We start from the raw sequence: 27,196 nt of genomic DNA, 5'->3' as shown, positions 1-27,196 counted from the left end.
CGCAGTAGTCGAGGGTGCTTAAGCCGTGTCGGCTAGCCCCAGCCCAGCCGAAATCAGAACTTGGCGACGTCCCCGACACAGTGTCTCGAGCTGTTGCACCATCGAAAAAGCCCAGCAGAGACCAGTCGATCATGCCAAGCCGGGACTACGCCATCATGACCTGAAGTCGAGACCACTTGCATCCGAAGCCGTGTTTTCCGACTCGGTGTCAAGCACTTTCATTGGTTCGTGGCGGCCTCCCGGGCGTTGCTTTTTAGGGCCAGTGTTCGTCGCGTTCGCCATTGCCATATTTGGTGGCCAGTACTTCACTGTCTATTTTCATATCTTTTTTTAGATGCAGAGCATCTGATTCACTCGCCTTGTCCCTCCGGCGTCGTCGTCGTCGTCGTCGACGGCGGCGTTGTCCGCCCCTCCCCCATTCTCCTCGCCGCGCCAGCTGCGCTCTCCGCCGCTCACCCCCTTTCCTCTCCGATAGCGAACACTCTCTCGCGAGGGGCATTGGATTGGATTCGATTGGATTGGCTTGGATTGGATTGGCTTAACTTGGCTTGGCTTGGCTTGGATTGGATTGGATTGGATTAAAGTGGATTGTGTTGGATTGTGTTGCGTCATAGCCGCGGCACGTTGCGTCATAACCGCGACAGACGCGCTGGGGCCGGCGCATGTGCAGTACTCTCTCTTCCGTGGTTTCCTCTCCTTCGGGCGCGCTGCGCATATAACCGGTGTGCCGTTATCCGGCGAAGCAACATCCACGCTTGCCTCAAACACCTAGAGTCAACGCCGCTTTACAAGTACGCCAACGTCGTCATCGACTGGGACCGGCTTACGCAGTCCCCTCAACGTTATGCGCGCTATAAAACGCGGTCCCTTCGCCGCTCCGCCTATGCGTTGCATCTACACAGGGGTTCCCGCGAGGGGAGGTGGGAGTTTTTGTTCCAACCACGTCGCGTACCTACTAAGGCTTCGACAGCGACAATCGCTTTCAACCAGGGTGGCTAGTTAGGATACGGCTATGAAAAGGGCATCGAGTAATACATGCTTGTCAAATGAATGCAAATCGAATTGACTCGGCTGGCACCACCGGAGAATAACCGGCTTAACCCAGCTTTCAAATGAAAATATTTTGTGAAAGAGCAAGGGAGATTTGGAACACCAAAAACGAAGGGACAAATCAACTTAAGCAACACCACGGCAAGTGGAGCAGGCGCGGGGAGACTCGCCTGATCTCCTCTGGAAAGCAGCGGAAAGGTTGAGTTGTTAGGGAATGGGTAGGAAGAGAAGGGAAAGGCTATGTGAATTTGGAAGGGCAATGAGGTGAGCGACATTTTGCTCTGATCCTCAGTTGTACAATAACTTTTCAGGATTGAAATGTCACTTCAGGAGGGACATCAGACTATGCCAATTGATAATTATGCGGCCCCTGCTACCAGTTTGCCGCTTACCCACCTCTGTTGATGACCGGGCTTTGATAGTCGAAGGGAGAGAAAAATGAACAGAGGGTGGCGACTTTGGCCCCTCCCACGTACCACCATCATGCCACCTTAGTGAGAGCCCCTCGAACCGCCAAGGGAGCTTCCCACTCACCTGGGTACTGAGCTTCCTCCATGCTTTTTACCGTCTTCGGGCCCCGGCGAACTCCTTCTGAATCCGTGTGATATGTTTTATGTCCTACGATTGTCAAATCCTGGCCTATTCGGAAAGGAGTCTTTGGGCTGCGGGTGGGATCCCAGGAAAGGATATCGGCCCGGCCCTACTATTCGGGACTCAGCAAGGAGAGCTTCCCCCGTATGTGTACTCGCTCCCTCTGTCCTCGGTTTCCCGAAAAGATGCGGGTCACGCTTTCGGGACCGGCCGCTTGCATGAGTGTCAGTTCGAACCCTCGCCACCATAAGCTCCCGCGAGGATCTGCTTCTCCATTAGCAGAAACTTTCGCGTCGGAAGCCAGGCTCACACTCCGCGGTCGCGGTATATTCGGATTTTGTCAGGAATTTTTCACCGTATTTCGTTCTGACTCCAAGAGCCAACCTCGGTAGCCGTACAGGCTGCCCGTGTGTGTCTCCGCATCAGGCGTCAGTATCTTTAGGGGAACTGGCCTAACCAATTCTGGGGAGTCGCTAAAGTTTCCCTAGGGTTTGGCATGCCCCGAGAGTCTGCCATCGGCTCCTACCCACCGCAGCAGTTGCTTCTGACCAAAGCTAGGCAGCCGCATTCGCCATTGTCCAGCCAGCTGCCGGGGTGAACTCGAGCAGGCTGACCGTTGGATCCTCTCTGATAAAATTGGCTTTGAGTAAATCAGGCGAAAAAAGCCTCGACCGCAACCCGCAGTATAACCAGTTTATGCCCACTGGTAATATAAACGAATCGCCCAAATGACCAGCGGAAATTTGACCACCCGAGGGTGGAGATAAAATAAAGGGCAAAAGCTACTCACCGACCCACAGGCAGGGGTACGGTACGTAGGAAGCTCCCCTGATCTCCCGTGGTTAGTAGCGGAAAGGGTTGGGGTGAAGTAAAAGGGAAGACGAATAAAGGAGTGGGTTACGGGAGTTAAAAATGAAATGGAGTCAGCGAGCTGTTGTACTTATCTAAAGATGTCTCTCTCCTTTTCAGGCCTGATCTCCCACCTCAACCAGGGCATCAGACTTTGCCAATTACGAAATTTTTGCGGCCCCTGCAACGGGGTTCAAGATCAACTGCAGGTGCTGGTTGCTAGACTGCAGCTCTTGGAGACCGAGGAAACCTAACACAAGGTGGCAGCACTAGACACTATGCAATCTGCGGAAAAGTCTGCGTAGTCTGCGGTAAAGAAACAGAACCTATGCGGCACATAGTGTTAGAATGTGAGGGTCTATATCCATCCAAATCTACATGAGGGAAATATTCGGCTTCCAGAAGCCCTAGGATTTAAGGATAGCACAGAGGAAGTTAACTTCAAGGCAGTCGAGGGGACGAAAAGAAGATTCGAATGCTGGTGGGCGAAAAGCAGAGAGGGGAATATTGCCTAGGACAGATACCACCTGTAACAGAAAAAAAAGTATTTTGTGCCTAATAAGTTTTTTGTGCCTGCTTTAAGCAGCGCTAGTATAAACCAAGAGTACAAAACATAGGTATATTAGAACTTTTTGGTAAGATCGCTTTTGAATTTTGATTACGCACATCTGAATGCGTTGTTTTGCCTGGCGGCGTAATAACGGCGCATTCTCGCGGCGTTGTCTATATTGCGTTGCTGTGCTTCTCCTTGACGACTGAAACTTCGGCGCTTTGCCTCAGCTTCCCGTCCCTGGTCGGCTCGTGTTTCGCTGCGGCATCCTCCACTCCTAGCGTCGTCCACCAGAGGTTTCCCCACATACCGGACGCTACCTCGCCGACGGCCAGGACCATGCTGTTAGTCAACCCCTGCCACTTGACCACTGACTGCCCATGGACTCTGACTGACTACGGACAAATCGTACATACCTGTACATAGTGCGTAGTGCATTTTCGTGCATTGCTATTTACATTAGTCATTTTACCGCACTTCACGCTGGTGAGCCCTGTAGCGACACCATCGCCATCGTCACCATCAGCGCCCAATCATCATCACGGTGCTTGGCCGGCTACGTCAGTGGTTGCACGTGCTAAAAGTGGAACGCGACTCAGAAGCTGGGCGGCCGCTCGTTCTGGCCGGGCCTACGCGACCGAAATAAATGTGGGAAGCCGCATCCGCTTCACGCCTGCTTCCTACAAATACATTGACTTGGCCATTGGCTCTGCAATTGTTTCCATCACTTCAGTGGGCCGTGGACACAGACCCATACTGTTTGACCACTTTCCTGCCTCAATAAAATATAGAGGTAAAAGTCCAAACAGTTCAACTCTCCCTAAAAGGTTCAGTGAAGCAAGAGCGAACTTGAATATATTTACAGAAACATTCAAACTATACACATTCATAGCATACCTACACTTAGAAGAAGCAGCCCAACTCCTCACGGCTCCCATCCTCAACGCCGCCTAAAGGTCCATTTCCCAGGCCTCCGGTGCCCCGTTGCAACACAAGGAGGCTCTAATGGAATAAGGACTGTAGGCGAGCGCGAGAGGCCCAGAACAAGAAGTAGGGTATCCGTCGGTACCCCATATCGCAGAACCTCATCTCCTTTAAACTGGCAAAAGCACTTGGGTAGCGTATGCGCCGTGAGGCAAAAAGGGAGAGTTAGCGCACCTTCTTGGCATCCATAAACTCATACACAGACACACGCAAAGTATGGACCGAATACGTAAACTCAAAAAACAACAGGCACACAGCCTTCCCCTGGTCAGTACAACAGGGAACACACTCGAGGACCCGGTTAACACACTCGCACAACACTCCCAACACGCGTCCAGTTCTGCACATTACACAAACACTTTCATAAAACACAAAACATACCCTGAAAAGAAGCCTTTGCGCGATAATACAGTCAAACCCGATTATAACGAACCCGGATAGAGCGAATTATGCTATACATCGAACAAAGAAATATCAGTTACGAAAATACACGCGAAACATATTCCTTATAGCGAACTTCACATCTGATATATCGAACTCGGCGCGCCTAGAATTGCCGCCAAAATGCATAGTCTCGGAGCGGCGATTGAGATTTTGATTGGCTGCGATGGAGATGTTGAGCCTCCCATGGAGCGTCGTGACTCCCGGCACTTTCCGTAATTGTTTCCGACGCACCTGACTCACGATTAAACCCTCCCAGTCAGCGAGTCCGGACCAAGATGGAAGCATCGATAAACTGTGAGAAGAGCTCGCCAACGTTCCCTATGTTGTGCTGAAAAGAGTGCCCTTCGAAGATTGCCTGAGTGTCGACGACGACGTTGCCTTCACTGTGAGCCCCTCGGACGCCGACACCGTCACCGATGTCATGGATGCTGGCGCTGCTGGAGGCACAGAAGAGGTGGAGGATGTCGCGAGTGAAAGCCGTCCGATGCTTAATGAAACGCTTTCGGCAGTCAATGTGCTCCACCAATATGCTGCGATATTGAAGGACACGGACTGAAGCTGATGCAAATGATGCCTCATGTAGAGCAGGAGGAGGGGGTGGGGAGTTAGGGGGTCCCGCGTATTGAGAACTCGTGACAAAAAACTCGTTATAGGCGGGTTTCGGCTATTTCTAACTATTGGATATATCGAACTAATCATGGCGCATATTGCAGTTCGCTATAACCGGGTTTGACTGTATTACATCGAACACCTCTTATAACGCCTCCTTTTCACTTCGTGAGCTCAAAATAGCATTCAGCACTTGTAAGCCTTCAGCTCCCGGTGCAGGCAACATTAACATACGCTACCACTTACCCGCAGGCACACCTGAAACACTCCTGCACTTATATAGTAACGTACGGCTTTCGGGGCACGTTCCAAGGTCTTGTAGGGAGGCCGGCTTTTCTGAAGGAGGGAAGGACTCATCTTTCCCCTCAAGCTATCGTCCCATTGCCCTGAAAAGCTGCCTGTGCAAGCTTCTCTAGAGGATGATGAACAGGAGACGTGTACTTCTCAGAGTACAATAGTCTTCTTGAGAGCTGCCAGGCAGGTTTCAGGATGGAACGATCCCCCAACGGTCATCTCGCGGCCCTTGAGAGGTACATCAAAGATGATGCCATCGTCCGTAAGCAGTTTTTCATAACCGCGTTTTTGACCTAGAGTAGGTGTACAACACCGCTTGGCGCTACGGGATCCTCAGACACTTGAAGCCATTCGGTGTTTCGGGAAACATGAAGAACACCCTTGCTAGTTACTTGTCTGAACGAACATTTCAAGTGAGGGTAGGCTGCGCATGCGCTCTCCAGAAAATACGTGCAGGAAAATGGCGTGCCTGAAAGAGTGGTGAGCTGCACGTTGCCTATAGTTAAGATGAATTCCCTTTGGAAGAAATTACCACCAGTCATCTCCTATTCGGTGTACGTAGACGATGTACAAATATGCTTCAAATCATGTAACCTATCAATATGCAAGCGCCAAGTCCAGCTTGGTGTGAACAAGCTTGCTGTCTGGGCAGACGAAAATGGCTTCAAATTTAACCCTGCAAAGATTACTTGCGTTGTATTTTCAGAGAGGCTTGGCATCTGGGTGGGCCCTGACGCTATACATAATGGTGACTCGATTCCTGTAAAAAAAAGGAACGCCAGTTTTTAAGAGAGGTGTTTGACGAAAAATCCACATTTATTCCACAAATTAAGCAACTTAAACATAAATTCCTGAAAACAATCAACATTCTGCAGGTCCTCTCTCACCAATCATATGATGAAGACGAAGTACTTCTTCCGCGGGTCTATACCGCTTTGGTCGGGTCTCGGTTGGCCTACGGCAGCGTCGTGCATGGGTCAGCCACAAAAACAGCACTAAAGATGCTTGACCCAGTGCTGCACTTAGGTCTTCGCCTTGCCTTAGCTGCTTTCCGTACTAGCCTGGCCCAGAGTCTCTACGTTGGATGTAACAAATGGTGCCTCGAACATCAAAGAATATACATATATTTGCTATATCCTTTGAAACTCTCATCATTGAATAACCATCCTTTTAAACCTGTGCTTAAAGACCCAGCCTCTACCCGGCTGTTCTTAAATCGTCCATCTGCTTCTCTGCCCTTCTCACAGAGATCGAGAGAGGAAGCTTCTAGCCTATCAATTTCGTTTTTTGTACGTGTACACATCATCCTTTACTGACATTTTACCACCGTGGCAGCTTCAGCCTGTTCCTTGGGAACTATCTTCTATGAAATTTAATAAGAACTGAGTGCTAAGAAGCGCGGTTTTGCAGCACTTGCATGTAGTCCTTGCAGTATAAATATCGAAGTGCAGAATTCTACACGGATGCCTCGAAAACTGCCAATACTGTTTCTTCTGCTGCTCATGGACCTAATTTTAATATGTGCGCTAACTATGTACTCGAGTAGCAGCATATTCCCAGCAGAAGTGTACGGCATTGTTCTTGTAGCGAATGACATTTTAAAACGTCAAATTACTAAGCCAGTCATATATACAGTCTCCCTGAGTGTCGTACGTCCTTTAGCATCTAAAATGTCATGTAGAAACCACATCATCAATCTCCGTTACAATGCCGTAATGGTAGTGTACAGGGAAAAACTGGAACTATAATATGCTTGGTTACTGGCCTCTGTGCGATTTCCGGGAAAGAGGTGGCAGATGAAACGGCTGCAGCTGCTGCTCTCAAGAACATAATAGACATTAATTACAGCAGTACCCTTCACCGACCTCAAGACACACATTAGACAACACATTCGTAAAAGATGGTAAGCAGACTGGAATAAACAAACAGACAACAAGCTTCACGTAAGCCACACTTGGGACCATCCACCCCCGGCGCACGCAACAGATACACAGAAGTCACCTTGGTTCGGTTACGGATAGGCCACACACACGCGAAACACTACCACCTGCTCACTGGCTCTCCAAGACCCTCGTGCAGCAGGTGTGAAGAACACTTTTCCGTGATCCACATTCTAATCCAATGTAAGGCACCAGACACAACGCAACGCAAACATTTCCCACAACTTTACAGACTACATGTTTTACTTCACCCTTCGTTCTTCTTGTTTGATGATGCCATAATTTCTTTTTGGCGGGTGTTCAAGTACTTGTCGGAGATTAATTCTTTTAAAGTGATATCATATAATGCATAATCAAAAACTGGCCATTTACATGAGCCATGTACATTGTCTTTATTTTATTGTAGCCAACAACTCACCAAAACAAATCTCGTAATCAAGCGCCCAATGATGAAGCGTGGCTACTAGGGTGAGCCAGAAGAGTCGAGCCCGATCAGCGCGTCCCTCTGGTTGCGAAGCACATCTGCCAGCTTCGGGGGCAGCTGGCTGATCTCAGCATCCAGATCCTGAAGGGCCCTCTCGCGGTACTTGATGTAGTGGGCCGGGAGGTCCAGTTCCTGGTAGACAGCCTTCACAACCGCCTCCTCCGCTCCGCCCGGCACGCCACGTCCCACGTTTGCCTGGGTTTTAAAGATCATCGTGTCCCCTGGCCTATCGAAACGCGAAAGTTTTGATGTCTGTCTGTCTCTGTCTGTCTGTCGGTCTCTATGTATGTATGTGTGTGTGAATGTATGTATTATGTATGTATGTATGTATGCATGCGCGTATGTATGTATGTATGTATGCGTGTATGCATGTATACGTGTATGCATGTATGCATGTATGTATGCATGTATGTATGTATGTATGTATGTATGTATGTATGTATGTATGTATGTATGTATTTGGAACTTTCGAAGGCGACGAAGACAACGCAGGCACGTGGCTCAACAGACGCATAGACGAAGAAGAAGACAACCAGGCGAGGCGACAAGATGGCTGTGCATTGAACGGTTCTCTGTAAATAGTGTGAATATATGTGCTTTCTACAGACGACGACCTCCTCCCTTGCCTCCCTGGACGTTTTCTACATGTATGTATGTATGTGTGTATGTATGTATGTATGTATGTATGTATGTATGTATGTATGTATGTATGTATGTATGTATGTATGTATCTATGTATGTATGTATGCATGCATGCATGCATGCATGCATGCATGTCACTAAAATCTGTCATAAATATTGCTAGTGAGCCTGTTTACAACTAAGTGCACGGGCTACTGACCCACTGGGAATAAATCGATCGGTATTAGGAGAGAAAGGCAGAGATGAGAAAAACTCGACAGGGTAAAGTGGAGAGGAGGATAGGAATTTGAATGGAAAGGAAAGGAGAATTGACAATGGTGATGGGATCAGAGGAGGGATAGAAAGATGGCGAAGAGGAGCGTAACGGAAGGTAGGAGAGAGAGCTGGGGAATAGGATAGTTGGGGTAAAATGGGGATGAAGCGAACGGAAAGTAGCGGAACTGAAGAAAAGCCGTCGGAAGAGGACAAGGAGTACGAGAGAAGAGCTTTAGCGGGAGGGGCACGGAGAGGACTCAAGAGTATGAAGTGGAGGGGAAGATTGCACTTGGAGGGGCATACGGATTAGGGGAGCATACGGATTAGGGGAGCATACGGATACGGATTGGATTAGGGGATAGGGGCATACGGATTGGAGGGGCATACGGATTAGGGGAGAGGGGAAGGATGGTTGGTGAAAGAGCTGGTATGACAGGAGGGAGAGGGGAAGGGAAACAACGGTGCGGCGGAAGAGAAAGGGGGAGTGGGATGGAGGAATGTATGAGAAGCGGGATGAAGAGATGCCCGGCTATTACCATACTCCCTAATACGAAATTTGTGCGCAGCGCAGTCTTCCCGGTCAAGGCGCATAGATTCTGTTTCAGGAAGTGATCGCGTGGTCGGCGAACGCATGGCGGCGCGCCCTACTCTGCCGTTATTTCGCGCCGCCGAGCGTGTTGTTGTAAATTGTGTTTGAACCTCCCGCGCAGATGTCACGTGTTTCGGATGAGCCACGCAACGAGGACGACGACGAAGGAAGCGCGTGCTGTGTTTCTGTGCTTTTTGTGAGCTTGAAAGAACAAGACGCTTGCTTTCACGGATGCCTGGTTTTGCGTTTCCTTTCTCAGGCGCCTCTAGACACCGAGGGCGGTTTTCAAACACGTGACTGGCGCGGCCTTGGTATACTGCCCTCCGCCTCACACTTTCGGAGGAGCGTCTCGCGCCGCTTCGTCAAACCGCCCTCCCCCTCACAATTTCGCGGCACTCTCCTCCTTCATTTTCTTTGAGTCTTCGGTCTTCCCATTCTTCGCTCGGTTACAACGCTGTCGCCGCCGCCGAACCATAGTAGCGGCGTCCAACGTGCTGCACATTAAAACGGTAGGAGAAGTGGCGGGGTCGGGAGAGACGGAAAGTGGGGATGTGAAAATAAATTAGTGGGAATGGGTAACTGCGAAAATAAAGGGGAAGTAGAGGAAGAACCATGGGCGTTAGTAAAGGGAACTGGGGGAATTAGATTACGTAGAAGGGAAAGGGAGATCGGAGGGAAAGAAGGTTGAAAAAAGGTGAAGGTGCTGCCGAGAGTAAAGAAAAATAACAATAGAAGAGTGTGAGGGAAATCACATGCAGGAAAATTAATCAGAGAGAGAGAACAATCTTTAATGAGACTGGCGATGTCAGCCGAGCTAAGCTGCCTGGCTTGCTACGCTGGATGAATGCGGATGAATGACAATGATGATTATAATTATGAAAAGGAAGACATATGATTTTAGCTATTTACAAAGTCTTATCGAGACTTCAGTCTTTTAGTACAAGAAAAGGTAATTATGATGGAAAATATACAAGGAAGGAAAGGTAGAGGAGTAGATGTACGGTGGAGGATGTTGTGAATACTGGGAAAGCGGAAATGTAGGAGTGAGGAAGCGTAGGGAAAAAGGTATGGGCCAAAGAAGAGAGAAATGTGAGGAAAGAGATGGCGATAAGCGTGAAGCTGGAAAGTAGCGGTATTGGGAGAGGTGAAGAAAGTGAGGGGAAGGCCAGGAAGGGAGAATTGGAGGGATGGTCGAGTTAGGACGACGGGCGCGTAAGATTAATTCGGGAGTAGTATAAAGGCACGAGTAGGAGAAGAGAAGGACAGAGCGGAGGTAAAAATCAGGATGAGAAGGGGAGGAGAAGACAGGAAGGGGCAGAAGAGGGAAGAAGGATTAGGCGCTATTTCAAGTCAATTCATTTTATTTTGAGTAAAGAACATGGCCCACGCTAATCAGAGAAGAGCTGGGTACAGATTGACGAGCCTTGATTGTATACCATTAGCAGTTTTTACAGACAGGGAAGTGGGAGTGCGGAATGTTGCAGTACACAAGCGAAAGAAGGAAAGAGAAAATGCAACAAAAGTGACAAGGGCGTCATTTGCACCAAAGCCAGCGCCCCGTGTTTATTTCCCACAACAGCTCGTTGCCGTTCCAAATGATAGTGGCTGCCTCCGGCGTGAGTCTGCCTGGTGCTCACTCGTTACGCAGTGTCCTCGCCCAAAAAGTATTTTTGCCCCGTGGTAGGAGCTCTGTCGGGTTCAGATAAGTTACCTCTGGCAACGGTACCCACAAAAAAAAATTGCAGCATAAAGAAATAATGTTTTATCTCTACGTATCCTTCGCCAACGCCTACTACGTTCTTCATTAGGTTTCTGTGAACAACAGTAATAGAAATGTTGCGGTGGATCCCTTGCAAATTCCTAAGAGATGAGAAAGAAAAAGTGCATGATTGAAGATCAGGCGATGAAGACCCAAAGCCGACAGTGGCTCAACTCCTATCATACCATCCTGGCGAATACTCCAGGTTAAACACGCCTTAGGCCAACTTGCACCACCTAGTCAACTGCCAGCAAGGCAGCGCCCATCTGCGTGCACAGAGCCGTGTCTCTGAGTCTACTCAGGTAGAAACCAGGGGGGCGCGTCTTTTCTTACCGTTTGATTTTTGAAGCACGCGCAATGAAACCAGGAATGTACCGGGCTCCTTGGTGTTTTATGCCCTATTTGCGGCCCTTTGTTCGTATATAAAGTATCTCGAATGCCAAGTTCCGCGTGGCATCGACGTATATTTGTCACTTGTCGGTCACCGCGCGTCTTCTGGTTTATTACAGCCGTTGCAGCGATTTTCAAAGAGAAGCTTTGAACGGTTGGTCGGAAGGAACATCTGGCGGTCCCGTGTACGTAGATAACTCATCCCGCGCAACCACATGCGCACGTGCCGAAAAACCAGATTGGAAAGGAGTTAAAAGTAAGGGGAGACCGATGAGAGCTATAGGTGACGTAGCTGCACTCCCGCATCACTTGTAAGTTGGAACGGCGCATCGGAGGGAGCGAACAAGAGTTTCTCTCGCAGCAAAGCGCGCGCACGGCGAGCTACTGCGTGAAGCCCAGTTCGAGAAATAACGGCAGGCAGGTCATGTCATACATCTTCTCTGATTAACCATCTGTACGGAATGCATGGGTGAATTTTACTGCGAAGCAGCAAGCCCCTCACCAGCCAAGGAAATTTTCGTGTCCGCGTCAGCAGACAACTCTCAGGCTACTACTGGCTACACAAAGAAACATCCCAGGCTACTAGCGGCTACTGGCTACACCCAGGCTCACAAAAAACAACTGACACCGCCAGGGATCGAAGCTGGGCTCGAAGAAAAGCGGAGTGAAAACCCGTCGTCTTGCCGGCTATGCGACACCCACAGGTGGAGACAGGGACACAGACGGAGGTTTGGATTCAGAGTCTGAGGAGAGGGAGGGCGCTTTTTGGAGGCGACACATGAAATGAGAGTGGAGGGGGGGGGGGGGCGCAGTGAGAGAGATCACGCAGTAGCCGCGTGTGCCGCCCTCCTCCTCACCCTTCGAAAGACGCTCCTCGCCGTTTTCTTTCTTCCAACGGAAGGCCAGGCGAAAGTGACACCCACAACGATTACCCAGGCGGCGTCACTTGAATTCGCACCCGTGGCTCTACAAAAAGCCAAGGCCAGGCTAGAGCGGCGGACGCCCGTGGCTCTTTGTAGAGCCACGCGTGTGAATTCAAGTGACGCCGCCTGGGTAATCGTTGTGGGTGTCGTTTACACTTTCGCAGTCAAACCACCTTCCCGTGGATTGGAGCCAATTTTTTTTTAATTGAATGATTTTTAGCGCCAGCGTCAGTCCCAGCTGGAGAGTTCGCCGGCTTGCTGGACACGGCTTTTGCGGACGCCCCTTCTGGACGCCAGCCGGACACACTCTTCGCCAAACTTATCAATAAGGCTTCCGAATTTGCTAAAAAATCTATAATTAGAGCGCGACATTGAAGTCCACATAAACTTTGAAAGCAGACTACCTAGCATAGCTTTGCTCCTACAAAAGTATAAATGTGTTTCACCTGGTGGTCTCATAAGGGCTTTCCCTCGACGTACAGAGGGCAACACACTTGTCTATAACACAGGTTTCGTACTTATAGCCCTATCTTGCCTCGACCGAAAACCATTTGAAGGAAACTATTGAGTCATTCTGAAATCTTAACCATATATTTTGACCTGAACGGTTTTTGTGAAAACTTTGAGTCCCCAGTTTTGAGAGGTCACTAGTTGAAGTTGAACACAGTGTTGTAGACAAGGGTGTTGCGCACTGTACTGCTCACGCCACGGCAGATAGACGCAGCCGCCAGGGATGGCTGTGTTTAACGGAGTGATTATGAGAATTAAACTGGAGCCCTGTTGGCTATCACCTTTTGTTTTTTTGTCTGGAAAGTCTTGTGTAGGTGCAGGGCTTCGTTTCAGACTTGAAGCTTTGCTTGATTGGCTGAAATGGAGCTAACCACGCAGAACAAGGGCATTTGCGTTATTTGCCCGTCTGCTCGTAGGGCTCGTGTCTTAAAGCAGTTGTGGGGCCACGTTGTCGTCGCAGTTTCACTACAATAAAAAGGCAGTGCAAAGACTGCTTTTCACAATATTCAGAAATGAATGATGCGGCTCCTACGCAACTCACAAGTTCGCATCTAAACTGGAGTCACCAAGCCTTACAGCGAAAATGGAAATGTCAGGACAGCCCTATAAATGTTTATTACCGGACGTCTCCTAAGAAACGAGCAGTATATGTTGCTCGTGGCATTTCATTGGCATGCGGTGGAACTCTTCTCCGTGACATTTCGCATTTGCGTGTGCTACAGTACACACAAATGCCAATGAAACGCCACGGAGAAAAAGTTCCGCCCGTGTATCCTAGGAAGCTCGCACAAGAAGGCAGACACTAGAACGCGCCAAAGCAAGTGAGAAGCCAGGCATGACGGCAATGATAAGCGAAAGGCCACAAACTGTTGCGGAGAGACCGGTATTTGCCGCACCTGGATGCGCTGTGCTTGCTCCGGCGACGCCAGGCCCAGGGCGGTCAGCAGGAGCCAGCTACACTTGCCCTCCACGATGTCAGTGCCCATCTTGCAGCGGTGCCCTACGGTGCAGTAGCAGTCGAGGTAGTCGTCACGCACCTGGTACAGGCGCCCAAGGTGTAGGGCCACTGCCTGCGCTTGCTCGTGCAGCAAGCTGTCCTCCACGCCCGCCTGCGGCATCGCCACCTTTTGTAGACAGTTCTACCCCCTCCACTCCTGATTAACTCTACAACTGTAGCAGATCCTCGCGTCCATTAGAGTTTCCAGCAATTTTTAAGCAAACAAGGATTTCGGGAGCGCTGGTTTGAGATAAACAAAATTTCAATTCCATAACCCAGTCGAAAAGACGAGAAGAAAAATTTGTGTAGTTTGTCGTATTTTCGAGTGTCGTAATGTCGTCTTGTCGTGTTCTTGTCGTGTCGTGATTCTGATGTTCTTTCGTGTGTCGTATTCCCGTCTTCATTTTGATGTTCCGTCGTGCCGAATTCCTGTCTTGTCGTGCTCCTGATAATCCATCAGTAGTTGCACATGGTTTGAACGGTATTGCACATTTGAAGAGTAGTGTAAATTACAGTTCTGTTGTGACTACAGGGATGTTTAAACAACGGCAATTGTCGTTGAGAAAATTGACTTTGTCGTTACGAAATAAATGTATGTCGTAACAACAGATGGCTTTGTCGTAACAACAGGACTTCTGTTGTCACAAGGCGTCATACGACAAAAATTCTTGTTCGGTTTTTCCGGTATTCCTGTTGAGATTTTAGGCTGGGAGTTGCCGTATAAAAAATGTTGCTGTGGCTGAACACGGTTAAACCAAATCTGTTGAGCGGTACGTTGGTTCTCGAGTGCAGTGAACACGCACACCATTGCACCGCAAGACAAAACACGGACGCCGCCGCTTGGCGCAGTCGGCGCTGTAGGCGCGCATGCGCAGTGGACTTGGGTGTAACCATAGAGTTTCATACTAATATATACTAGAGGGAAACCTGGCGCTGCAATCGTGGGCCGTCGTGGGCGCCGCCATTGCAGCTAGCGACGATACTCGCCTACTTGGCTTGGCTAGCCACAAAGCTTCTTTTTTGTCTCGAAGCCAAATTCAACAAAAGAGGCAACATTTTTTTCTTGTTCATCTTGCATGAATGTTCTATATAATCCCTGACAAATAAATATTCTTGGGACTTCAATTTTATAATAACTAGAAAAATTGTAATAATCTTTTAAAGTAATATTGTTGCTTTTTTGCAGCCAGAGGCAACTTTTCAGTCTGTTCATGAGCCATGCCAGGGACATGTGGAACGTGCCCGCCCGGTACATGACGGAACGCTCGCTGAAGCGCGTCTCCCCTAGAAGGTGGCGCCAGTTTTCAGTCTAGTATTTTTAGTATATAGGTGCAACCAGCGCCTTCTTGTATCATTTCCTGATGGCACGCACATTTACTCTTACCCCGGCCCCTATCTCCCTCTTCACACCCCTCTCCTTTGAACGAACGAGTGATTATACGCTTTCACTTACCCCCTATCTCCCTCTCTACACCCCTCTCCTTTGAACGAACGAGTGATTAGACGCTTTCACTGCGAAACCCCACGAGGCGCTGGCTTGAGCTTGGTCGAGCTTGAAAGTCACACTGACGCTACGAGGGACGGGGTGTTTTCTCCATGAGTTTGCACCTGGACTGTAGAGATTCCGCTGTAAAACTTCGCTGAACTGGGTTGTTGCCGAGAGTTGTCCATTGTGAAAGAAATTGTATTGCACGATACCCTTACGGCTGACTGACAGGGAGTTGAAAATACTTTCTCGGGGCAGGAATTCATTTGAATGGGATAGCGCGCTTTGCCCGCAGTCGGCATTGAGCCATAAAAGTCCCATCATCATCATTGCAAGTGGAGCCCGACATTGTCTGTACGTGTACTGTGCAGTAGAATACTGCTATAACGAATGCTGGTTGTATATAACGAACTGAATTGAAAAGTTGGTGGATAATAGTTATTTCAAATGTAGTTGTTGTTTTATCACAAAACCAATAAAGATAAGATCTGGCGCAGCTAAATCTAGAATCTAAACAAAGTTTAAAAAGTCAAAACCCCTCAAAACAGATTTCCAAATGAAACTATTGCCGCCCATCTGCCGCGCAAATGCTTCGCAATCCCATCACAAGTGCTCGCGCCATATACTGCATCTCATGGCACTCACACGTACATCTTTGTGAATTTAGTTTTCCCGCAGTGATGTCAACCTTGCATAGACCGTGCGTGTTTGTGGACTTAATTCTAGGACTGCCTTCTCAGTCGTCCTACCGTTGCTACTAAGTGAAGACTCGCTAATTACAGACACAAAAGTAGCTACAGAAAACGCTCTAGCGTGTCCGAACCAGAAAGTTTATTATGTCTGAGTCGTTCCACTATGCATTAGATCCCAAAATATACAATATGGCTTCGCGGTTGTTGTTTCTTTTTTTTAACACTTGTCAAGTTTTCTTATGTTCGGACACAGAGGAAGCAGCATTTAGGACGCAAGGGCGAGAGTGCGACAAGTCGCTTGGGAAGGCAGACAAGAAAGTCAAAGGACTCTTAAGGAAGGAAGGAAGGAAGAATGTAGAAGAAAGGCAGGAAAGTTAACCTGGCTAGAGCCTAGTTTGCTATCCTGCACGTGGGAAAGGGGAAATGGGCAAAAAAAAAAGAGAGGAAAAAAAGAGGAAAAGTTGGACCAGACACGTATGCCCTGCACTGAGGCACTGACAGTGATTGACCCTGGAGGCTCTCAGTCTATAGCCTAGTTAGTGTTCAAGTTCGCCGCCCGTAGAAAACGTAATAGTTCCTTAGTCGCCTTCTGAGCGGATGACTGAGAAGGCACAGAATCTTCTCCTCCGAAAATGGCCGCCGAGAGTCTAAGTTCCTCAGTGCTGATGACAGCTTCTTCCTTGCACGCGAGCACAACTGACTTTCTTAGGCGCTAATTGCTAGCTTTCGCCATGCCTTGATGGCTCTAATCTTTTGAGAAAAAAAACACAACTTTTGTTTGTTTTAGCGGCTTACGTCTGATCACAGCACGTGTGATGTATAAATCTACATCCGTGTTTAGCATTTATGTATGGTCCCTATAACCAATAGCTTCACCTATGAGCCTTGTGTATTAGTGCACCACTTGGTGATTATTCTCAAGACAAATGCCTTGAAAATTCCGCGCGCGTTGATCTGGCTTTCTCGTATACTACTTTGCATTAAATAAAGCCCTCGAGAAACAAAAATGATTGGCTATTATGTCACAAAATCTTGTTAGTGCAAGTGTTTTTCTACACGTACATGACCATTAACCAACTATTTCACAAGTAATTAGAATTTCGGAAATAAAAATCACGCTTCTAGACCCCCCCTGGAGATGAGACCCGCTTTCGCGCTCCAAGGCATTTTTCTTGGCATTTTCTGGGCTTATGGGCACTAAACTACCAATGCTGCTATATAGGCTAACTTATAATCATTTCTTAATGCCCCTTTCAACAAAATAACAGCGTCAACTTGTTTTTTGTTCAATTCGCAAGAACTAGATTTTGGTATCTCACTTAGCTCCATTGCAGACGTTTTTTTAACCAAAAAAAAATGCAAGAAAGTGAAAAACCTGAGTTTCGTGCTATACAGCGGCGTAATATGGACAGGAGTGACTTATTATGAGCAAGGATTAAAAACATTCTCATCAGTGTGTTAACCGCAACCTTCAGGCGATACGATCAAACGAAACTAGAGGCCCAACTGCAATCGCCCACTCATTTTTCTCCGCGGTGGCTACCGTAGGCAGCCATCAGTTGTACAAAAAAAAAATGAATTCGGTGACATAGTCGAAAAATCGCCGGGAAGTGATGGGTAGTCGTAACTGTTACATCTGTTTTCTTTAATGTCTTGAACATTAGCTTGAATTTTGTGACGAAATTGATATCATTGTCACCAGGACACAGCAGCCTCTTTAATGAACCAAATTTGTATCGTGTCTTGAAGGCCTCTTTAAAGGGGCCAAGCAGACAAAATACAAGTTTGTTTTATTCGAAAGATTTCGTGTTTCATGGCGCCCCCAGCGCTTGTCCAGCAGCAAACGATGCCGTATTCACTGAGAAATGAATCCATTTAGGTAAAAGATTTGATTATCCCGCCAAATCGTGTGTTTTAGTGACGTCGCTCAGAAACAAAGGCTGAGCCAAACAAATGCGGGCAGACCCATCTTGCAGAAAATCGGCTGGAAGGGGACGCTATCTGAGGACAGAGACCAGCTGCCAGATGAATGGCTGGAAGCCATCAAATCCAAGCCCATTCCCAAGAACATGAACCCAGCGTACCATGGCGGCAGGCGGGAGGCAAGAGCTCGTGCTCTCAACAGGCTTCTGGCAAATGAAGAAGGGGCTATCTTGACGGACGCCTCCATGAATGACGGTACGAACCGGTCAACAGCAACGGTGACAACCACGAAAGAGCTGCTGACGTGTGCATCCGCTGTAGTTCAGAGCATTGAAGAGGCAGAGGAGCTGGCGATTGCTCTGGCCCTTACTCTACCGGACAAGACCAAGGTAGTCACGGATTCCCAGCAAGCCTACAGAAGCTTCCAGTGCGGCTGGGTGTCCCGGTTGGCCCTCCGAGTGCTCAAGGAGGAAAAACCTCCGAAGGAAACCGTAGAATTAGTGTGGGCACCGGCCCATTCTGCGGTGAAGGGTAACGAGTTTGCCCACCAGCAGGCCCGAGCACTGACTTACCGGGCCACGTCCGCAGTAGAGGCAAAAAACCAACCATTCCTTACCTACAGGGAAATAACCACTTATTACAGGCACGACAGGAGGACGCTACCAGCACCACACGCAGCACTCACGAAGGAACAGCAAACTATATACCGGCAAATCCAGACAGAGTCCTTTCCGCACCCCCGTCTACTCAACCGGATGTTCCCAAACCAATTCGAAGAAGCTTGCTCAATATGTAAAAAACTAGGCACACTCCAGCACATGATAGGAGAGTGTAGGTTTAGCCCGCAGCACCCGCCCCCCTTACCCGAGTCTCGCCCCACCAACCCCACTCTACCCTTTAACGAGAGACGGAGGATCTTGCTGACCAGCCCCGCTCTGGAGGACCAGCTACTACTGGTCACCAGGGGCCACGCGGCGAGAGCAGTATATGGATTCCCGTTAACAGGGAACCACCTCCGTCCAGTGTGGATTTCGCAACGAACGACTCCTAAATAAAGTTTTTTCTCTCTCTTAGTGACGTCGCCATTAAGTCACAAGCGCGAGTATTCAAACGAACTTCCAGTGCGGCGCTAGGCTCTGCAGCCTTGCTTACCGTCAGTCCTCCCAGATGACGCTACCATAGTCAGCCGCTAGCAGTTCTCCGCCGTTGCTTTGTTTTTGACCATATTTACACCTGGCTTGTTTTTGTTACGGTAGAAAGTAATCGTTTCGTAAAACATGGGATACGCTCGACAAGCAGGGTTACGTAAGACAACGTCACTCACGCCAATCAGCCAGTGTCGTATAAGAGAACTCCAAAGTAACAGACGGCTGTGCAGCTAAAGCAAGCATAGTGCGCCCAGTACCAACAGCAGTGCGCATCGGTACTTCTTGTTTAGGTGTATTTTCGTAACGTTCATTGTTTACCCCACCATTCTTACGGCTGTAAAATTAATGTGCCCTAAATTTAAGCGAAAATAGCTCGTTCGGCAAGCTTATAAGCACTGCCTAATTTGCGTTCGCTTCTGCCGGCCTCAGCCAATCGCAGAGCTGGCACAGATGACGTCATGGGTTCTGTTTCGCGAAATGAGCTAGTGGGTCGCATGGCCATTTCCTTTTTTTAATTATGTAGCTTATTTGAGCACAGTGTGCGTTAAAAGTGGCGGCAGTGTGATTCTAACGAGGCAATATTTCGAATGAACCAAACTTGTGTTTTGTCTGCATGGCCTCTTTAAGCACGACTCCACGGCTCTGCAGCGCAGAGTGCTCCCCACCTCGGGTTGTTCCTGTTCGAACGAGAAGAGCTCACCAGCAGCATTCCAGCCCGAATGGGCAGCACAAAGGTGTAGAAGCCCGTCTTGAAGTCAGCAGTGGCCCAGTAGCGGTCGAGGGACTCACACTGTGGCGGTTCCCTTGCCATGGCAGATGTATTGTCGAGCTCCTGGCCGAGAACGGTGTGGAGATCGGCCTCGTGGAAGAGTTCCAGCAGCGCCAGATAACAGGGCATCGACTTCAGCCGCTGCCTCAGAACCCAGCCCACGGCCTTGTCCATGAAGAGTGCGTCGTTTACGGCGCGGAGGCCGACATCAGGACGAGCGTGCCAGCATGGTCGGCCTCGGCGCATCGGCGAGTTGTCCATTATGTCGTCCACTACCAGCACGTAGCACTGCAGCTGCGCACACAAATTAACACGCGTGAGCTTCGTTTGGTTTTGAATGTAGAGATTTGGAATTATCAAATCCTTGACTGCGAAGTCAGTGTGAATTTATTTTTTCTTATAAACTTCCAAACATCATCGTCAACATCATGAACAGCCTATTTATGTCCACTGCAGGACGAGGACATTTACCACTGACCACTACCCGCTCCTGTCCTGCGCTGCTCAAGTCCATTTTTTGCCTCCAATAAACTTGCTTATTTCGACACTCCGTCGAATCATTGGCCTTCCCTTCGTCTAGACCCGTCTCTCTGTATCCACTCTGTTACCCTGGTGGCCCAGCGGTTGTCAGTTCGTCTCACTGCATGGCCATCCCAAGTCATTTCTTTTTCTTACTTTGAACTGTATGTCTATCCGTCTATAGTTCATCTCACAAGCTACCTGCAGCACTGTGGAGGCTACATTGTTATCAATAGTGCGCCCGCTGAGGGCGCCTAATCCGCCGTGAAGGGGGTCCTGAAAGGACACTCCCTTCTCCCCTCTCGGCAAGTGGCACCGCACGGCCCCGGCGCTTTTTGTCGCTTCCTTCGCGGTGAGTTAGGCGCCCTGAGGGGGACAACAATGTAGCCTCCACAGTGCTGCAGGTAGCTTGTGAGATGAACTATAGTTTGCTCCCTGATCAAGGAGGCTCTTTTGCCATCCCTAAATGTTTCCACTGCCGTCCTTCGTTTCATAACTCGTTAAGTCGACCTAAGTGTTTTTCCAGTTCTTCTTAGTGCCAGAGGTATACCTTAGCGACCTTAGTTTTTATTATTTGGGAATGCTTGCCCAGTGTATACTCTAGCCTATACCTATTCTGCGCTGGATTTCTTTCTAGTGGTTTGGGTCGGCCCTCATCCCTGACAACTTGTTATACTAACATACTCGTTCTAGTGTTGTATTTCCTAAGCTGAAGAGTGCGTTCTGGATACGTCTATTTATCATTACTTTATATTTATTTATATTTATTTGTAGCCCTACGGCAGTGCTTTCTGATTGTAGTTCCTCGAGCATTTTTTCCAGGTACTCTGCCGACTCACTGAGCAAGGCAATGTCATCTGCAAACCTCTGTAGCCTCAAGTATTCCCCGTTTATCCGTAACGCTGCGTTGCCCAGTCAAGCTTGCTAACTACCCCTCCAGACATGCTGTGAACTGTTTTGATGAGATGGTAGCTTCTTTTCGCACTCCCTTTGTGATCCAGAACTTTTCGCCTTACTTGTGAAGAATTATCCTACCCGTACACACCTTATATAAGTCGTCTAGGAGTCTTATGTAGGTCTAGGCATTCCCCTCCCCCCTTTAAAAGATCCACGGTTATGCCATCGTCGCCTGCAGCTTTTCCTCTTTACATGCCCTTGAGGATCTCTCCTACTTCGTCTTTGGTTACTAGTGGGAGATCGATCGCTAAGCTTGTACACTCAGTAGTTCCCCTTTATCTAACGTCACTGGCGTAAGGTATAGTGCAGAATCGTTGCGTAAGTTTTATTACCTTATTCATGTTGTTCGTAATGTTACCATATTCGTCTCTGAGTGCGTACAACCTGTCTTTTTCAATAGCTAGCTTCATCTGAGCTGCTTTTAAGCTTTCTCCTCTCCCCAGAGTTTATTCGATCACTGCCATGTTGTACGCTCGGATGTTGGTCGTTTTATTTTTGTTTATCAATTTCGACAGCTCCGCCCATCCAAGCTGATCCACCGTACAAGACAGTTTCATGTTGCTTCGCATCAAATTCCTTAGTCATATGACGTCGCCCTGAATATCTGAGAGCTTCTCTAATACAGTCAAACCCGTTTATAGCGAACTGAAATATGCACTTCGATTAGTTCGATATATCCAATAGTTCGATATAGCCGAACCCGCCTATAACGAGCTGATTGTTACGAGTTCGCAATCCGCAAGAGCCCTTCCCCCTACCCAACTCCCCCATCCCCGCATGCAGAAACGAACACAGGAAAGTAGCCATTACCACACCCAAAATAATCCATCTATTGCAAGTAGTAAAGATATACTTTCTGCCCCAATTGCCTACTTTGCAAAAAAAAAAAAAAAAAAAAAAGCGGTGATTTTTGTTTTCCCTTTCGTTTTGGCGGCTTCAACTAGCATAGCATTCTCTACACGAAACATTGTTTGCACCAGTTCGAGTCCGCGTCCTCCAAAATCGAAGAAGCATTGGCGGAGCACATCGACTGCCGAAAGCGCTTCATCACAAGCGCCAGACGGCTTTCACTCGCGACATCATCGGGAACATTGGCGAGCTCTTCCCACAGTTCACCAATGCTGCTGTCTTGGTCCGGACTCGCTGACTGGGCGCGTTCCGTCGTGAGTCCCGCGCGTCGGAAACAGTTACGGAAAGTGTCGGGCGTCACGTCGCTCCGTGCGAGACGCAATGTCTCAGTCGCGGCTCTTGCTCCGTGGTCGCGGCCAATCAACATCTCAATCGCCGCTTCGAGACCATGCATTTCGGCGGCCATTCTAGGCTCACAGAGTTCGATATATCCGATGTGAACTTCGTTATAAGGAATATGTTTCCCATGTGTTTCCGTAACTGAAATATTTTTGTTCGATATATAGCATAATTCGCTCTATCCGGGTTCGTTATAGCCGGGTTTGACTGTAATGCAGCTAGGCTTTCCCCGTTAGACAGAGTTCGCGCGTTGAGCGTTGCCAAGCTCAAGTTCCAGAGGCGGTCTGTGAGGACCGAAAGATTCTTAGCACCCTCTGCTGTATCGCTGGCCTGACCGCCGCCGTGGTCAGGTGTTCTACAGCCGCTGGGGAGTGAAGGCCGAGAGTACGGTTGGTCGATCATAAGAGCTTCTAAACCACATAAATGTTAGTCAGCAGCTTTGTCTTTTGTTATAAAAGGAGTGTACGATAACGTAATACATGACGCCATTCTTGACTGCCTTCAAGATGCGGGAGCCGGTGGCCGGACATTTAGGTGGATACAAAGCTTTCTATCTGGAAGATATTTTTGTTGAGTTTTCGGATGGCCCCATATCGCAGTACTGTGTTTTTCATGGCGTTCCGCAAGGAAGTGTGCTTAGCCCTGCATTATTTACCCTCACGTTGATAGGATGTCTCATTGAAGCCCTCCCAACCAATGTCCACGCCTCCATCCATGCTGATGATGACATTTGCATTTTGACATCAGGGGTTTCATGTCGTCAGTTTGGGGACCGACTTCAGAAAGTCGCAACACTCACATGTTTGTTCCTGCGCCAACAAGGTCTCGAAATATCTCCAGAGAAATGTGCACTGGTTGCTTTTACTCGCAAAACAATGTCACAGCATAAGATTCCTTTGCGTATACACCCCATTTCCTACGTCAAAAGTCACCGGTTTCTGTGAGTTATCATCAGTCGGTATCTATCATGAGATCCTCAAATTTCATTCCCGAAGAAAAGACTGCAGTGGTTCAGATATTCACGTTTCGGGCCGGAAAGAGATGGGGTATCTGCGTTCACTAGATGTTGCGCCTATACAGTGGCCGGTTTCTCGGTATTTCCTTTACAGTCTGTCCATAATTTACCAACACGTGTAAAACTAACCTACAGGCAATTCAAGCCATACAAGCCCAAGGTCTTCGGACATTCTCGGTGCTCCACGTTTGGTCCTCCTTATCCTCCACACGTCTGGATCCTGCTCATCCTATCACAACCAACATGACAGCGGAGACGCTTCACCACCCCGTACCGTGCGTCCCTGCCTTCAACGAGACCACAGACATCTTTTTGTAAGGTGGCTCCCGCTCACGGTGGGAGCATACCATCGAGTACGCACTTCCGTCACGGCCAGATTCCCACTTTGGTGCCTGTTACAGCCACAACTGCACTTAACCATCCCGAAATAAAAAAAAGCGTACATTCGACCTTCTAATCTTCAACACCTCTCCTATACTGTTTCTACATGAGGCCTACAGAGACCGGTTCTATGTCTACACGGATGGGTCGGTAACACCCCCCAGTTCTGCCAGTGCTGTAATAATACCATAAAAGTCTATCGACATTCATTTCAAACTTCCCAACTTGGCAGTGTCAACCACTTCTGAACTGACAGCTATTAGGGGGTCTTTTTTTATTCGTACAGCGGAATCACCATAAAAATTGGCTGTGCTTTGAGACTCGGGGCCCGCTCTTCAGTGCAGTTAGTCTGCCCTTCGCCGCGCCGCGGCTCATTTGAGCAACAAGGGGGTTAAATCCGGCGCATGTGACTGATAGTAATAAGGCCCGGCCATGATACTATTTTGCAGTGGCTCCCAAGCCACTGGGGCATTACTGGAGCGGAAAATGCGGATAAAGCCGCTCATGACGCCCACAAAAGTGCCAGATAAGAGTGCATCCCTCTATCACGCCCTGATGCAGTAAGGCCACTGTGGTCCATTGCCCGTGAAGTAACGTGCCATTCTCGGACGTCACGTGACTTTGCCGCCTGTGGCTAGGCGTTGCCTTCTCCAGTGTTTACTTTTCCACTATCGGCAAGGCCAATCGCGGGATTCTGATGTGCGTGCAACGAATAAACCATTGAAACCGTGTTGTGCCGTTGTGACCAATTCACAACGGCGAGGAAGCAGCCCTCCACCACACTCCGTAAACTCGACAACCACCCGTTTACAGCACATAATATTTTAGGTCTTTGGCGTTGCCCGTCAGAGTATCAAAACGCTACAAAAGACACGGGCCTATACGGTGGTAGTAGCGTTACCATACCCAGAAGAAAAGTTAATTAGAACGGAAATAGCTCATCAGTGTATCACTCCGCCAAAGCGACGGCCTTTCGCACAGTGCACATATAACATCCATAAAAAGCTCTTTGAGTTGTATTTCGCACTAACGCATTACATCTTCTTTTCACTGCTGACTTTGCTGCAGAATTGAACTTTTTATTTTCTATCTGTAATAGGAGGTCCCCCTCCAGCCTCGTGCTCTGGGACCTCCTTCTGTATATTTTGTTATGTAAATATGTTTACGGCAAATAAATTTCTTCTTCTTCTTCTTCTCGGATGTCAGCGCGGGCGCGAGTTTTGAAAGGAGATTGCGCTTAATGCGTGGCATCGCCTACTTTTTCTCACGTGGTTTGTTTGTCATCGCTGCAGTAGCTTATAAACAGATTAAGTCAGAAAAATTACTGGAAACGATTGGCGTCATGTTCGAAATACTCGCACTAAAGCGCGCCTCGCGTCGCGCGGAGGAACAGCCGGCTGCGGTGATGAGGCACCGTGACAACCTCATTGGCGTTCGTATAAGTTGTCGTTAGCCAATTTTGTCAATTTACCCGTTTTGTTTTACGCATTTTCTCTTTTTCTCGCGCGCACTGCTGTCTTTGAACTTAAGATTTCCACGCCTCATTTCGCGCCGATCTGCGTGCTATATGGCAAACTTGCGTGCCATGGGCGTAGTTCAGACATTTGAAGGAGTTACCCCAGTCTGAAGCAGCACTTCAGTAGTATACCCCAGGCTGGCGATAGTTGGTTGTCCGTCAGTAAAGCGTACTTCAAGAAATTTTGAAGGGTTTCCTGAGGTAATTTGGAGCGAAGCTTTTTTGGTCTCACCGACGTCGTTCACGTAATCAAAACGGAGTGCAGGAAAGCCAGCTTTACGCAATAAGGGGGTATACTATGATGATGATGATGATGGTGGTGGTGGTGAAAGGGAAAACGTTTCCCGTGGTGGGAATCGAACCTGAGTCCCTCGCGTTATATAGACGGCGTCTATTCGATTGCGCCATTCCGACACAGTCGAAGCAGTTTGTTTTTAATCTAAGCTACTCCAATCTAAATAAATCGAATCGAAACAAATCAACCGCGAACGACCGCTTATTTAATTGCGCGTAGAGAAAGCTTCCCGCTTCAACCATCTTCCTCGTTAGATGTAGGGACTTCGTTTTGGTTCGATTCAGACTGCCTTGGTGCGGCCTGTTTCAGAAGGCCGATCGTTGGGTGTGGATAACATAAAGAATAAAGAAACGTCGAGAACACCTTAGCGCTTCTTGTGAGTTGGGAATATGAAAGCATTATTGTGTAACTGAAAGCCGCTGAGTGTGCAATCGAACTCCGCACGGCGCTCTTCCATGATCAGGGGTAGCTGCTACGCCGCTGAGCGACAGGGTCAAAAACCCAGAAGCTAACTCCCTCTGAACATATATATCGGCCCCATCGGCGTGCTTTTGCTAAACAGAGACTAGACTTGGCAAGAGAACTCGATGTTGGCTGCCTCACTTTCATCCCCCCATTCTGGCGCCAACAGCTACGGCATTCAGCGAGGAGTACTCACCAGCTCGACGCACCAGCCGAGCAAGCACGCCTGATGCAGGTATGGCGCGTCGTCCTCCGCCAGGAGCTCGTACGTTTGGACTACGCCCAGCAGTCGAGTGCGCTTCCCGCCCGGCAGGTTGTACTCCAAGGCCTCCCGGAGGCCTTCCATGGCTGGGGCCATCTCTCGCTCGCCGAAGTCAGCCTCCATCACAGTCTTGATCAGGTCCTCTTTTGCCACCTGCACCGGGACGTCACTCGTGGAAGTTACCGTAGGAAGCCGACGTCGCTCGCTCGCCATGTCTACCGCCGTTCTGAGCAGGGTAGCAACAGGAACGACCGCACGGTGCCGACGATCTTTATTCACACGCACCTTCAGGATAGAGGAAGTGTTTTTCGTCGGTTGCGTCTCCCCAGGCGGTATATACGGAAAGCGTATGCCAGCATATTAACAAGGCAAACAGTATGCCATCACTTATACATCTACTAAATCCAGCGGAAGCCTTCTGCACCACCGATAAAAGTTTCAACAAAGAAGCATTCTTGAGTTAGTCGCTCCCCCCTCCTTGGCGACGGATTACCTAACCATCCAGAGACACTTGATATCCAACAGTGGACCGTTTGTCTCGTGAAATATTCCGTGCCATCAGAGAGCGAGAGAGAGAGAGAGAGAGAGAGAGAGAGAGAGAGAGAGAGAGAGAGAGAGAGAGAATCTTTATTCACAGTTGCAGTGAGCATATTTGTGGTCGGG

At 48.7% G+C, this 27,196-nt stretch overlaps 1 protein-coding gene across 2 annotated transcripts; it reads right to left on the bottom strand.

The window, feature by feature from the left end:
- Positions 1-6,209: 6,209 nt before the first annotated feature.
- Positions 6,210-26,777, bottom strand: LOC144149174 (farnesyl pyrophosphate synthase-like). 2 transcript variants are annotated; one of them, XM_077680707.1, is made up of 5 exons: positions 26,468-26,777; positions 19,810-20,172; positions 13,760-13,972; positions 7,730-7,990; positions 6,210-6,326 (listed from the first exon to the last, which is right to left on the bottom strand). In XM_077680707.1, the coding sequence occupies exons 1-4, from the start codon at positions 26,744-26,746 to the stop codon at positions 7,775-7,777; spliced, it is 1,071 nt and encodes a 356-aa protein (XP_077536833.1). In that variant the 5' UTR covers positions 26,747-26,777; the 3' UTR covers positions 6,210-6,326; positions 7,730-7,774. The 2 variants fall into 2 exon arrangements, with proteins under 2 accessions (XP_077536833.1, XP_077536832.1); XM_077680706.1 differs by lacking the exon at positions 6,210-6,326 and having other exon boundaries at positions 6,598-7,990.
- Between the last annotated feature and the right edge of the window lie 419 nt (positions 26,778-27,196).

Source organism: Haemaphysalis longicornis, unplaced genomic scaffold (genome assembly GCF_048455015.1).
Source record: "Haemaphysalis longicornis isolate Haplotype H1 unplaced genomic scaffold, Haemaphysalis longicornis Haplotype H1 scaffold_8, whole genome shotgun sequence".
NCBI lineage: Eukaryota > Metazoa > Arthropoda > Arachnida > Ixodida > Ixodidae > Haemaphysalis > Haemaphysalis longicornis.
The sequence above is the reverse complement of the archived record's forward strand: the minus strand, read 5'-3'. Positions and strand labels throughout refer to the sequence as shown.

What these genes read in the sequence shown, in the direction of transcription:
- LOC144149174 (XM_077680707.1), bottom strand. Translation starts at nt 26,746, where the DNA reads ATGGCGAGCGAGCGACGTCGGCTTCCTACGGTAACTTCCACGAGTGAC. An exon ending in TTCGGGCTGGAATGCTGCTG is followed by an intron (nt 13,973 to 19,809) that starts GTGAGCTCTTCT and finishes GCGATGCCGCAG; the next exon opens with GCGGGCGTGGAGGACAGCTT. An exon ending in AGCAAGCACAGCGCATCCAG is followed by an intron (nt 7,991 to 13,759) that starts GTGCGGCAAATA and finishes TTTAAAACCCAG; the next exon opens with GCAAACGTGGGACGTGGCGT.